This window comes from Populus nigra, chromosome 8 (assembly GCF_951802175.1).
Source record: "Populus nigra chromosome 8, ddPopNigr1.1, whole genome shotgun sequence".
Taxonomy (NCBI): Eukaryota; Viridiplantae; Streptophyta; class Magnoliopsida; order Malpighiales; family Salicaceae; genus Populus; species Populus nigra.
The window spans coordinates 13,806,492-13,817,976 of record NC_084859.1 but is presented as its reverse complement, the minus strand read 5'-3'; the positions used below and the strand labels follow the sequence as shown (position 1 = coordinate 13,817,976).

The 11,485-nt window shown below is 33.7% G+C and overlaps 2 protein-coding genes across 2 annotated transcripts; both read left to right on the top strand.

Annotated features, from left to right (window-relative positions):
- Nucleotides 1-1,426: 1,426 nt before the first annotated feature.
- On the top strand, nucleotides 1,427-2,539 carry LOC133702188 (pectinesterase inhibitor 10-like). Its single transcript, XM_062126452.1, has one exon. The coding sequence runs from the start codon at nucleotides 1,735-1,737 to the stop codon at nucleotides 2,344-2,346; it is 612 nt and encodes a 203-aa protein (XP_061982436.1). The 5' UTR covers nucleotides 1,427-1,734; the 3' UTR covers nucleotides 2,347-2,539.
- A 4,902-nt stretch (nucleotides 2,540-7,441) lies between these two features.
- On the top strand, nucleotides 7,442-11,485 carry LOC133700791 (elongation factor G-2, chloroplastic). Its single transcript, XM_062124452.1, has 4 exons — nucleotides 7,442-7,846; nucleotides 8,624-10,038; nucleotides 10,548-11,060; nucleotides 11,161-11,485. The coding sequence occupies exons 1-4, from the start codon at nucleotides 7,591-7,593 to the stop codon at nucleotides 11,326-11,328; spliced, it is 2,352 nt and encodes a 783-aa protein (XP_061980436.1). The 5' UTR covers nucleotides 7,442-7,590; the 3' UTR covers nucleotides 11,329-11,485.

The following is an 11,485-nucleotide window of genomic DNA, read 5'->3' as shown; positions in this document are numbered from 1 at the left end:
GTAATAATTATATTTTGATATTATATTTATCTTAAGGACTGCCGAGCAGCATATTTGGCACGATTGGGAAAACCCATGGTGATGAGCAATACATTCCTTGACCTTTTGAAAGAAACATACTCCATCAGTTCCTACATTAGTGTCTTATTTTCCTTCTTTAAAAAAAAAACAATACAAATTTAAATGTCTATTAAAAAGTCAAAATATAGCAGTGTATGATATTAAGAAATAAAAAATATATTAAATAATTTTTTTATTTAAAATTAATTTATGATATTAACACATAAAAAAATAAAAAAAACATCAAAAATAATTTAAATAAAAAGTTATTTTTTAAAAAAAACACTCGTAATAAATATCTCACGTAACTTCTGTAATTTGAACCCTTCATCATATCCTAAATTTACTAAAAAGAAAATGGAAATGTAAATACCCTTTGGTGAAATACCCTTTAGGACATTTGATCCAGAACGGAGAGAGTATATAATTGGTTGTGAGCTATCAAAATTCAAAACAAGGCCTGCCCAATCAATCAATCAATCAATGTTGTTAATACCACACATTTCACAAGGCCCTCAATCAATATGACGTCTTTGATGTTGCTTGTTTCAAATCTGTATTTTATGTCGAGGTGATGTAAAAGCAGTGTTTGATATTATAATTGTAATTGTTTTTTTATTTTATTTTTAAATATATTAAAATTTTAAAAAATAATTTAAACAAAATATAAAAAAAATCAGTTTCTTTTTAAAAGACACGGTGACACCGGAAAAGCAAACATTGAAACAGACAGGAGAGAAAAAGCTTGTGAACAATTTGACGGGTTGTGGCGGTTTTCAATTAAATACACTCAGGGTTTGGTTTCTTTTTTTTTTTTTTTTTCATGATTTGATTAAGATTAGCAATCGGACGTCGATATGATATTTGTCCTCTTTCCATCACAAGTGATAAGTTCTTGTGTACAGTTCGGCTGGTTCATGAACTTTTGATATTATGGTGAGATAGAGTTTTCAACTTTTCTTTAGAGACAATACTATTGGCTAGGAGTTTCTGACTGGGACCAAAGGCTAGAAAACTACCATTACCTCAAAATTTAGAAAGAGATGATTATGGGAACAGATAGGCTAGAAAACATGGGCAGGGAACTTAGCTGAAAATGGTAAGCATTCATTAAAATGTCTCTTGTTGATTAATCACGAGTTTTAACTTCTTAACGAATATTAAATTATAATTTAAAGGGTGCTTTAGTCCCGGATCTATGGAAGTTAGTCCGATAACACCTTCTTTGTTAAACATAATTAATAAATAACGATGACGTCAAATCCACAATAAATAGAGATGAAAGACGGCCAGTACAGTCATAAATCAACTTGGTTATGATCATAGAGGTGAGGTTTTTAATCTTCTCTATCATGTTTTTGAAATAGACTCACCACATGCAGGACGCAAGAAAACAGAGATTTCTCAATCAGAACATGATTTTCTAGTGTGGGATAAAAGCAGTGGCATAACCTATCTAGTGCTTATCCATCCAAAGGCCGTTCATATGCAACTTCATCTTGACTAAGCCTTTCTAACGAATATCTTCATGATCTCATCATCCTCAAAATAAGGTCCCTCCTCCCCCTCTCTCTCGAGGAACCCTACGGTTGAGCCTCTATATAATTTAGGCCTCTGCTCTCTCTTCCTTCTCATATTCAATAGAGCTACTTTGGTTCGAGAAATAGGACAGAAATGGAAAGCTCCTTTGTAGGCCTTGCTCTAGCGGCTCTTCTCGTTATCCAATTCTCCACCCCAGTAAACTCTTCATGCTCAGCCACTAGATCCTCACCAAGAAACATAAGATATATTAAAACATCATGTTATGATACCACACTCTATCCTAAATTATGCTACCACACCCTTGCAATCTATGCAAGCACAATCAAAACAAACCCTAAACTACTAGCTAATACTGCCCTTCATGTGAGCCTTAAGAGCACCAACTCGACATCAAGGTTGATTAAAAAAGCGTCCAAGACTCCTGGTCTGGATCCTAGAGTGCTTGCGGCCATGTTGGATTGTGTAGAGGAGGTTGGTGATGCAGTAGATGAGCTTCAAAGGTCTATTGAAGAGATGGATCATGCTGGCGGGTCAAATTTTTCTATGGTAATGAATGATGTAGAAACGTGGGTCAGTGCAGCATTAACAGATGATGATACCTGCGTGGATGGATTTGCTGAAGGGGCTGTTAATAAAAAAGTGAAGACCACTGTTAAGAGACATCTAGGAAGAATTGCACGTTTGACTAGTAATGCTTTGGCTCTTGTCAATAGATATGCTTCAAGTAAAGCTAACTTACCTTAACTCCTTACTCTGTCTCCTGTATTGGAAATTGTAAGGAATCCAATCCTAAGCCAGCAAAGCTCGTGCATACAGTAAAATTTAGCCTGAATTATCTTGTCTTCTGCATTTTCTCAGGATACTTGTTTTCAATAGATAAATACTTGACAAGTATGATTTTGGGTTATATTCTATATAATAGTTATTTTGAGTTCAATTTCCCCAAAAGTCAATTGGGATGCTGTACAAGTCGGGTTTGGTTTCAGTTTTCTTTCCTGCCCTCTGGTCTGAAACCAGCAAGCATGTTATTGGACTGCACTCTGTACAGGAAATACTTTCTTATTTGACCCATGCCGCGGGTAATGTTTTTTTTTTAATAAAAAAATTAGATATACTAGTTTTTTCAACATGTTTTTAACATAAAAAATTCTAAATATATAAAAAAAACAAGCATGTAATTAAAAAAAATCAGAATTATTTGTGTAAATAAATAAATAATATTATTAATTATAACTAAAATTAAAATTAAAAAAATCATAAAACATGCGTAAATCAAGATATTTGATCTTATTGAATTTATTTATTAAAATTATTTATACACATAAAATTGATTGAGCAAAATAAAAAAAAAACAATTATGCATCATATATTAGCAATATCATATAAAAATAAATATTTTTTAAACTTTAAATATAAAATTCATCTATATAGAACATAAAACAAATATAAATGAATAAGAATAATATCTTTAAAAATTAAATACATACAAAATAATTTAATAAAAACCTCTATTCAAAAAAGCTAAATAAACTAAATAAAAAATAGTAAATGAAGGGTATTAATTTAAACATAAATTAAAAAATTATTTTTAAAAAGACATTTTTAAACAAGGTATTAATTAAAATAAAATAAAATCAATGATAGTAAATAGATAGATTTAAAAAAAAAATAGGAAAAATAAATAACTCAGGTCAGCTCCGATTAAGTTTAATAAGTTGATTTTATTTTAATTAAATAATAAAAATAGATATCGATAGTAAATAGATAGATTTTTTTTAAAAAAAAGATTACAATAACTAAAAAAAAAAACCTTTGAAAGCATGAAATATGATAAAAAAAATACAAAAAAATTGGCCTAAGTCAACCCGAAATAGAGTGACGGACATGTAACTTGGGTAATAAAGGGTGAGTTAACCCAAATTAACTTGTAGAACTCGTTGTTAGGGTCATGAGATAATGATAACCTGATAGAAAATAAATTGAAGAACACCACAAAACAAATCTTAAAAAAAAACAAGCCTAAAAAAAGGATGTTAGCCTGCATTAAATTTTTAAACCTGTGACCCGGGTCATTAGACTAAAAACACCATACAAAAAAAAAACCGAGAAATCAAATCCTTAGCAAATCAAACGCTGAAGGGTGAGATCGAAAAAAAAACTTACATAAAATAATCTAAAATAAATAATGGTAATTAAAAAAATGAGATTAAGAATCAAAATAAAAGGTATATTAGATGTTAAATTAAAAAGAAAAACAATTATAATGAAAGGAAAAAAATAAAAAAAATAATAACTAAATCAAAAATAACAATAGACAATAAATTTAGATTGAAGAATAAAATACCATAAAAAAAGCCACATGTACCCCTAGTCAAATCATTAAGGACTAATGAATCATTTTAAATGATCAAAATACCCCATAGCTTCTTATTTTTATTTTATTCTTTAAAGGTCACTAAAATCATTCTACTATAATAATAAATAGTAAATTTAGTGTGCAAGCATGATATTCTCTACAGTATTTTTTTTTTCTGTATCTTGTAGAGTTTTTGTTAATTGTTAACTAGTTTTTACATGCTTAAAAGACTTAAAACATATTTTTATTTAATTTTTTTAATATTGAAATAATTGTTCAAAATAATTCAACAATTTATATGCTTAAGAGACTTAAAAAATTTATTTATTCAATTAAAATATATTAAATCATGTAGTGAAAAAATATATTTATTCAATCAAAATTTTATCTTCCTATTTAAGCATTTTTTTATTTAACACAAATATGACTTTTTTTTCAATATCGTAGTTTTTTCAATACAAATTTAAAGCAATTAAAATAGCAATTCATATGAATCTAAATATTTAGGTTTAGAATAAAAAAACGTATTCTTTTGACGCACAATGCTTTTTCTTATTAAAAGTCTGGTTGTTCATATAAAAACTTGTCACGAGACGTAAAGCAGTTTTAAACCAAGAAACAATAAATAATATCTCGATTATTTCTATGTGATTATATGAAAAAAATAATTCAATTTTAATTCATAATTATTTATTAAATAATTGTTAGTATTACCAAAAAGCTCTAAGATTATTTGAAATCTATAACAGAATTAAATTTTCTTAAAATGTGATTTTAATTATTTTATTTAAAGATAATTTTATTATAAAATTAAATATAAAAAAATGAAGGATAATTCTAAAAAAAAGGTTGAGCACGCCTAGGATGAAAGGATAAACTACTACAATAAAATATCCAAACCCACTTGTTTTGTTTTGTTTTTTTTTAAATGGAGAACAACGCATCATCCATCATGTATTTTTTTTTAAAATTTGTAAGTTTATTTTATTTTTAAATCTCATTCAATGATCGAAAAAAGTGGAGTCTGGATAACTCCTAAAACCTACCTTTTCTGACATATTTAAAGGGCAAAACAATCACTAATATACCTTTTTCTCTGAGAAAAATTCATTAACATTAAAAATGATATTTTTGTGATAAAAATATGAGGAGTCAAAATCTTTCTCACTTCTTTTTTTTTCAATGATTTTCTTTCTCGTCTTTCATAATCTAGTGACTAAAATATGATGAAAATAAAGTTTGGGAATTAAAATATAAAATATATAAAACTCCATGGACCAAATAAAAAAAAGAAGCTATAAGAACCAAAGTGAAGATTTTCAATCATGGTTCCTTACATTGTAGTCCGTAATGTCTTTGAATGTAAGAAAATAGTATATTGCCTGACTTTTTTAATATATTTTATAATTATACTATGAATTTGTTGTCAATCATATGGTGTTTTTGGCAATTTCCCAACTGAATTCTAGGGGTAAAAAACCATAATTGAACCATCTTGGTGGTGGTCCAGTGGTAAGAACTTGAGACCAAGAGGTTTGCTCCCTTTATGGTCTCAGGTTCAAGCCCTGTGGTTGCTCATATGATGGCTATTGGAGGTTTACATGATCGTTAACTTCAGGACTCGTGGGACGCAAGCTAACCCAGACACCCATATTAAACTAAAAAAAAAAACCATAATTGATTTGGAAGTTTGATGATTCAACTATGGAGATTAGCCTTATAATTGGTGGCTAAAATCATTTAATACACATTCTTTGCTAAACTTGGGAAATCATCTATGACTTTATAAGTTTTATAATTGATGAGGCTCGTGAAAAACTCCATTGAGATCGAGTTCTTTCCAAGGCTGATGGCTTATCATAGAAGAACTCATGTAGAAGAAATGAAGCTTTGGAGGATGTGTGGTGTGTGTTTATAGAATTTAAAGAAAATTGTTTGGAAGAAGAAGAAGAAGAAGAAGATTAAAAGAGAATTATTAAGCTGAAGATGACTTATGCTGTGGTTAAAGGTTGTTTATATGCCTTGAGCTCAGATGGGTCTATGTAAAGGGTAATATAGTATATATGCATATGCCCAAGTCCAATAGAACGCAATCAATTTTAGGTACTAGATGCTCGGATGAGCTTTTTGGGCCATTAGGGCTTTATTATGGCGCTTCTTGTGAGCTTTGCCTATAACTCTAGAACTTGGGCCAGGTGTAGATATGCCCTTCAACGACAAAACCATCTTTAATTGGGCTGTTACTTTCTAGAGCGTCAAAACCCAATCAGATTTGAATGACCCAAACGGTAAAGACAGACTTCACAAACTACAATGTGGGCAGGTAGATGGGCTTTGGCTTTGGGCTAGCCTTGGGCTGAGCTATTTGATTTTGATGCTTAAAGTGTGTGAATCCCGAGAGAGCAAGCAAACACGTCCAACTGGCAAATACGATTATCTGGGCCTGGATAAGAAGCCCACGTGAGGGGGCATCATTTAAAATGGGGGTATTAAAATGGTAATTTAGGAACCACGTACGAACGGAAAGATTTTTGTGGGCTAATATTTCCCTAAAACAAGAGAACAATTCTGCTTCTTCTTTTTTCGGTGAACTAAGAAATTAATCCTCTTTTCATGAGAACAAGAAAAGTAAGACCTCGTTGGATTTCGATTACAAACGCATGCTTAACTGTGGTCAGGAAATCAACAAGTCACATGCGAGCTCTCCACTCCAGGCTTCAAGTTTGGATAGGCTATTTTACGGTGGCCCACCCTGTCACAAACACCCGCCCGCTAATAGATATTCTGAGCTGCGTGGCCGCTTTGAAGCCTCTATAGTTTATAAAATCTGTATTTTTTTTTTATATAAATTTTTAGATTATTTTGGTATAAATGCTCTCTTTTATAATTGAATAAAAACATAATTGTGTTCAGTGACATTTTTAACCAATATAATTTCTGAGATTCTCAGAACTGCCACGCTTCAGATAAACGATATCTTACAAGCCTCCTCCTCCTCCTCCTCCTTTCTTCCCTTCAATGGTTGGTGTGTTTTCGGATAAGGTTTTGGGCAAGATCCATTCATTCATTGCGTGCTTCAACACATAATTCACATATAAACTGGTGTAGCCTTGTGGATTTTCTTTTCTTACAGCCTCTCAATATTTGAATCAATAATAAAGAGAAAAGGATAACTTATTATTTGAATGAATTAAAATATGAAAAAGAAAAACACATATCATACATGCATTAAAAACAATTAATTTGTTGAAATCTATACGTAAAAATATCCTTTTTTTCTTACCTTCTGCTCAAAAAAAGAAAAAAAGAAAAAAAGAAAAAAAACCCTTTCTTTTAACTGTCCTCGACAGATTATGCAGGATAATAAAATATCACATATAGTCGATGGAAAAATTAGCCCAAAAAAATTTGAGTAGTTTAGGTAATATCGTTAATTTCTTCAAATAAAGGGGCAAACAATATACAAGCTCAATTTTAAGCAAAGGAAAAGAAGAAAATTAAGTGGAATACAGAAGCCCGAGCCAAAGCAGAGGTGTTTCGTTATCCCCAACGAAACAAGCCCAACCACAACACAAAACCAGTAGAGAGAGACTCAAGGTAGGTCTCTTAACACAGAACAAAAACCAATAAAAATGGCAGCGGAGACAGTGAGGCTAACAGGTTCAGCCTCAGGTTCAAGCACACCCTGCAATTTCAATGGGTCCCAAAGAAGACCAACTCACTTTCTTGGTCTCCCTTCTTCTCGTGCTTCAATTTCAATCTCTTCTTCTCTCTCTCATTTCCTGGGAAGCTCTGCGCGCATTGCCTCACACTCTTCTAAGCTCTCAACTTCACGCCAACTGCGAGAGAGGAGGAGAAACTTCTCCGTCTTTGCCATGGCTGCTGATGGTCTCTTTCTGTTTCAGTTTTTATTATCTGAATTTCTTTGTTTTGGAGTTAGTTTGGTGTTGTGTTCGGGGTGTTTTTTGGCTTTATGAAGGAAACCGTCTGTGAAATACTTGTTTTTTGTATGTGTTTGATGAAATCGTGCTTGTCTTTTCTGTTTTCGCGACATATTTGGCAATGGAATTTCAGATAGGGAATTGCTTTTATTCTGTTCCTTTGCTTTTTCTATTTTTTAGTGATTTATTAATGGAGTTTCTTCTTCTTCGAGTGCATTAACATTAAAGTTTGGATTTTTTACTGCCATGACAGAGGAATTGAGTTGAGTATTCGGTTGGTTGAAAAGAGGTTGCTTGTTTTTTTTTCCCTGTTAAACTTATGAGCTGTTGGATTGTGGATATGTGAAAGTGCAAGGTTTATCACATGGCCTTCGCTTTATATTTCTTTCTTACCACAAAGGCTGTTCGGACTCCAGCCTTTACAGTTTATGTTATCTGTATCAGTGTCAGAAGTCATACAACTATGCTGCTTTGTAGGTTTAGGTGACTGATAAGGTTCCTTCCTAGGAATTAGGATAGCTTCATGATTTTGATTGATTGTAGAAGTTCTAGTTGCATACTGTCTGCAAGATTCAAATTTACTTTTTTGAGTACGTGAACTGAGGCACATGAATTTTAAAAATAATCTTTAATCTAGAATATGAATTTCCTTGTGTCAAATGATTGGTACTTGTTGCAGTCTCCACATCTGGCTTAACATGTTTTCTACTTTACCTTTTTCCAGAGGCAAAGCGTACGGTGCCTTTGAAAGATTACCGGAACATAGGGATTATGGCTCACATAGATGCAGGGAAGACTACTACAACCGAACGGATTCTGTACTATACAGGAAGAAATTACAAAATAGGGGAGGTACACGAGGGAACAGCTACAATGGACTGGATGGAACAAGAGCAAGAAAGAGGGATCACCATTACTTCTGCTGCAACTACCACATTTTGGAACAAGCATCGCATCAACATTATTGATACTCCTGGCCATGTTGATTTCACACTTGAAGTGGAACGAGCTCTCAGGGTTTTGGACAGTGCTATCTGCTTGTTTGACAGTGTTGCTGGTGTGGAACCACAGTCTGAAACTGTGTGGAGGCAAGCGGATAAATATGGAGTGCCCAGAATTTGCTTTGTTAATAAGATGGATCGGCTTGGAGCAAACTTTTTCCGAACTCGAGACATGATAGTGACAAACTTGGGTGCCAAACCACTTGTTATTCAAATCCCAATTGGTTCAGAAGATAGCTTTAAAGGAATTGTTGATCTTGTGAAAATGAAAGCTATAGTTTGGTCAGGAGAAGAATTGGGTGCAAAGTTTGCTTATGAGGATATTCCAGCTGATCTTCAAGAGTTGGCTCAAGAATACCGTGCGCAGATGATAGAGACCATAGTTGAGCTGGATGATGAAGCTATGGAGGGCTATCTAGAGGGAGTTGAGCCTGAGGAGGAAACAATCAAGATATTAATTAGGAAAGGAACGATTGCAAGCATTTTTGTCCCTGTCTTATGTGGCTCTGCTTTTAAGAATAAGGGGGTTCAGCCATTGCTTGATGCTGTCATTGATTATTTGCCTTCGCCTATTGACTTGCCAGCAATGCAGGGTTCAGATCCTGAGAACCCAGAAGTGACAATTGAAAGGGCTGCAACTGATGATGAACCATTTGCTGGACTAGCATTCAAGATTATGACTGATTCATTTGTGGGATCCCTCACATTCGTGAGAGTGTATTCAGGGAAGCTAAGTGCAGGATCTTATGTAATGAATGCGAACAAAGGTAAAAAAGAGAGAATTGGAAGACTTCTAGAAATGCATGCCAATAGCAGAGAGGACGTTAAAGTAGCTTTAACTGGTGATATAGTTGCTCTTGCTGGTCTAAAAGATACCATAACTGGTGAAACTCTTTGTGATCCTGATAATCCTATTGTGCTTGAGAGGATGGACTTCCCTGATCCTGTCATTAAGGTTGCAATTGAACCCAAGACTAAAGCTGATGTTGATAAGATGACGACTGGTTTGGTCAAACTTGCACAGGAAGACCCATCTTTCCACTTCTCACGTGATGAAGAAATCAACCAGACAGTGATCGAAGGAATGGGAGAATTGCATCTTGAGATTATTGTAGATCGCCTCAAGAGAGAATTTAAGGTTTGTATATGCCAGTCATGCTTCTAATTTTCAAGTTAATTTCAAGTATTCCTTCACTTAAAATCTTCATTAACTTGGATTTTAAATGTTCTTTGACTTGTATGCTACTTGAAAATGTTGTGTTTGCTGGGTACGGCTAAATACTTAATTTTGCATTCAGTCCCCTATCCATGTAACAATTAAGATGTACAATCATTATATGCTAGATTACATGCCCTGCACGTCATGTTATTTTATTGGCTGGCAAGTGTAGATTCAGTAAGAAACCAGACTCCACTTTATTATCCGAGAGAGAGAGGCAGGAATCTGACAGACTGAAATTGGATTCTTTGGTCACAGTATTTCTATGGATTAATTTTATTTTGATTAAATTGTTTTTAGACAGTTTCCTGCAGAACAACTAACAGAGAAGCTCTGTTCAACACTTAGTTTTTGAAAATCTACTGAGAACAAAAATACTGGTAGATGTTAATTTGAATTGTGATGGCGTGGTTGCTTCCCTTAAACAGGTAGAAGCAAATGTTGGTGCACCACAAGTGAACTACCGTGAAAGCATTTCCAAAGTAGCAGAAGTGAAGTACGTCCACAAAAAACAGTCTGGTGGGCAAGGACAGTTTGCTGATATAACAGTGCGGTTTGAGCCCATGGAGGCAGGGACTGGATACGAGTTCAAAAGTGAAATCAAGGGAGGTGCAGTGCCAAGAGAATATATTCCTGGAGTGATGAAAGGACTCGAGGAGTGCATGTCTAACGGAGTGCTTGCTGGCTTTCCTGTTGTCGATGTACGTGCTGTTTTGGTAGATGGTTCTTACCATGATGTTGATTCAAGTGTGTTGGCATTTCAACTGGCGGCCAGAGGGGCTTTCAGGGAAGGGATAAAGAAAGCTGGTCCAAGAATGCTAGAACCTATAATGAAAGTTGAAGTAGTCACACCTGAAGAACATTTGGGTGATGTTATTGGTGATCTCAACTCTAGAAGAGGTCAGATCAACAGCTTTGGTGACAAACCTGGTGGTTTGAAGGTATGTGATGCCAAGTGAGATGGTCCTGTATTATTTTTCCTTGATCTTTGCTGAGCTTCAATTCCAATCTCTTAAACGGGTTGGTTTGGGATTAATGCAGGTGGTTGATTCCCTTGTTCCACTGGCTGAGATGTTCCAATATGTTAGTACACTTCGAGGAATGACGAAAGGGCGTGCATCCTACACCATGCAATTAGCCAAGTTTGATGTTGTCCCTCAACATATCCAAAACCAGCTTGCTGCGAAAGAACAAGAAGTTGCTGCTTGATTTTGTTTTTCTGATTCCCTGAAGAGGACGGAGCATTGTATTCTTGTGAAATGGATGCCTTTTGTTTCAAGTAACCAATTTTGTTTTATTTTGTACCATTCCTATATGTAAAATGCAAAAGGATTTACAAAAAAACAAAGAATTAAGGTTTGAGAAA

What these genes read in the sequence shown, in the direction of transcription:
- LOC133702188 (XM_062126452.1), top strand. Translation starts at nt 1,735, where the DNA reads ATGGAAAGCTCCTTTGTAGGCCTTGCTCTAGCGGCTCTTCTCGTTATC.
- LOC133700791 (XM_062124452.1), top strand. Translation starts at nt 7,591, where the DNA reads ATGGCAGCGGAGACAGTGAGGCTAACAGGTTCAGCCTCAGGTTCAAGC. An exon ending in GCCTCAAGAGAGAATTTAAG is followed by an intron (nt 10,039 to 10,547) that starts GTTTGTATATGC and finishes TCCCTTAAACAG; the next exon opens with GTAGAAGCAAATGTTGGTGC. An exon ending in ACAAACCTGGTGGTTTGAAG is followed by an intron (nt 11,061 to 11,160) that starts GTATGTGATGCC and finishes GGATTAATGCAG; the next exon opens with GTGGTTGATTCCCTTGTTCC.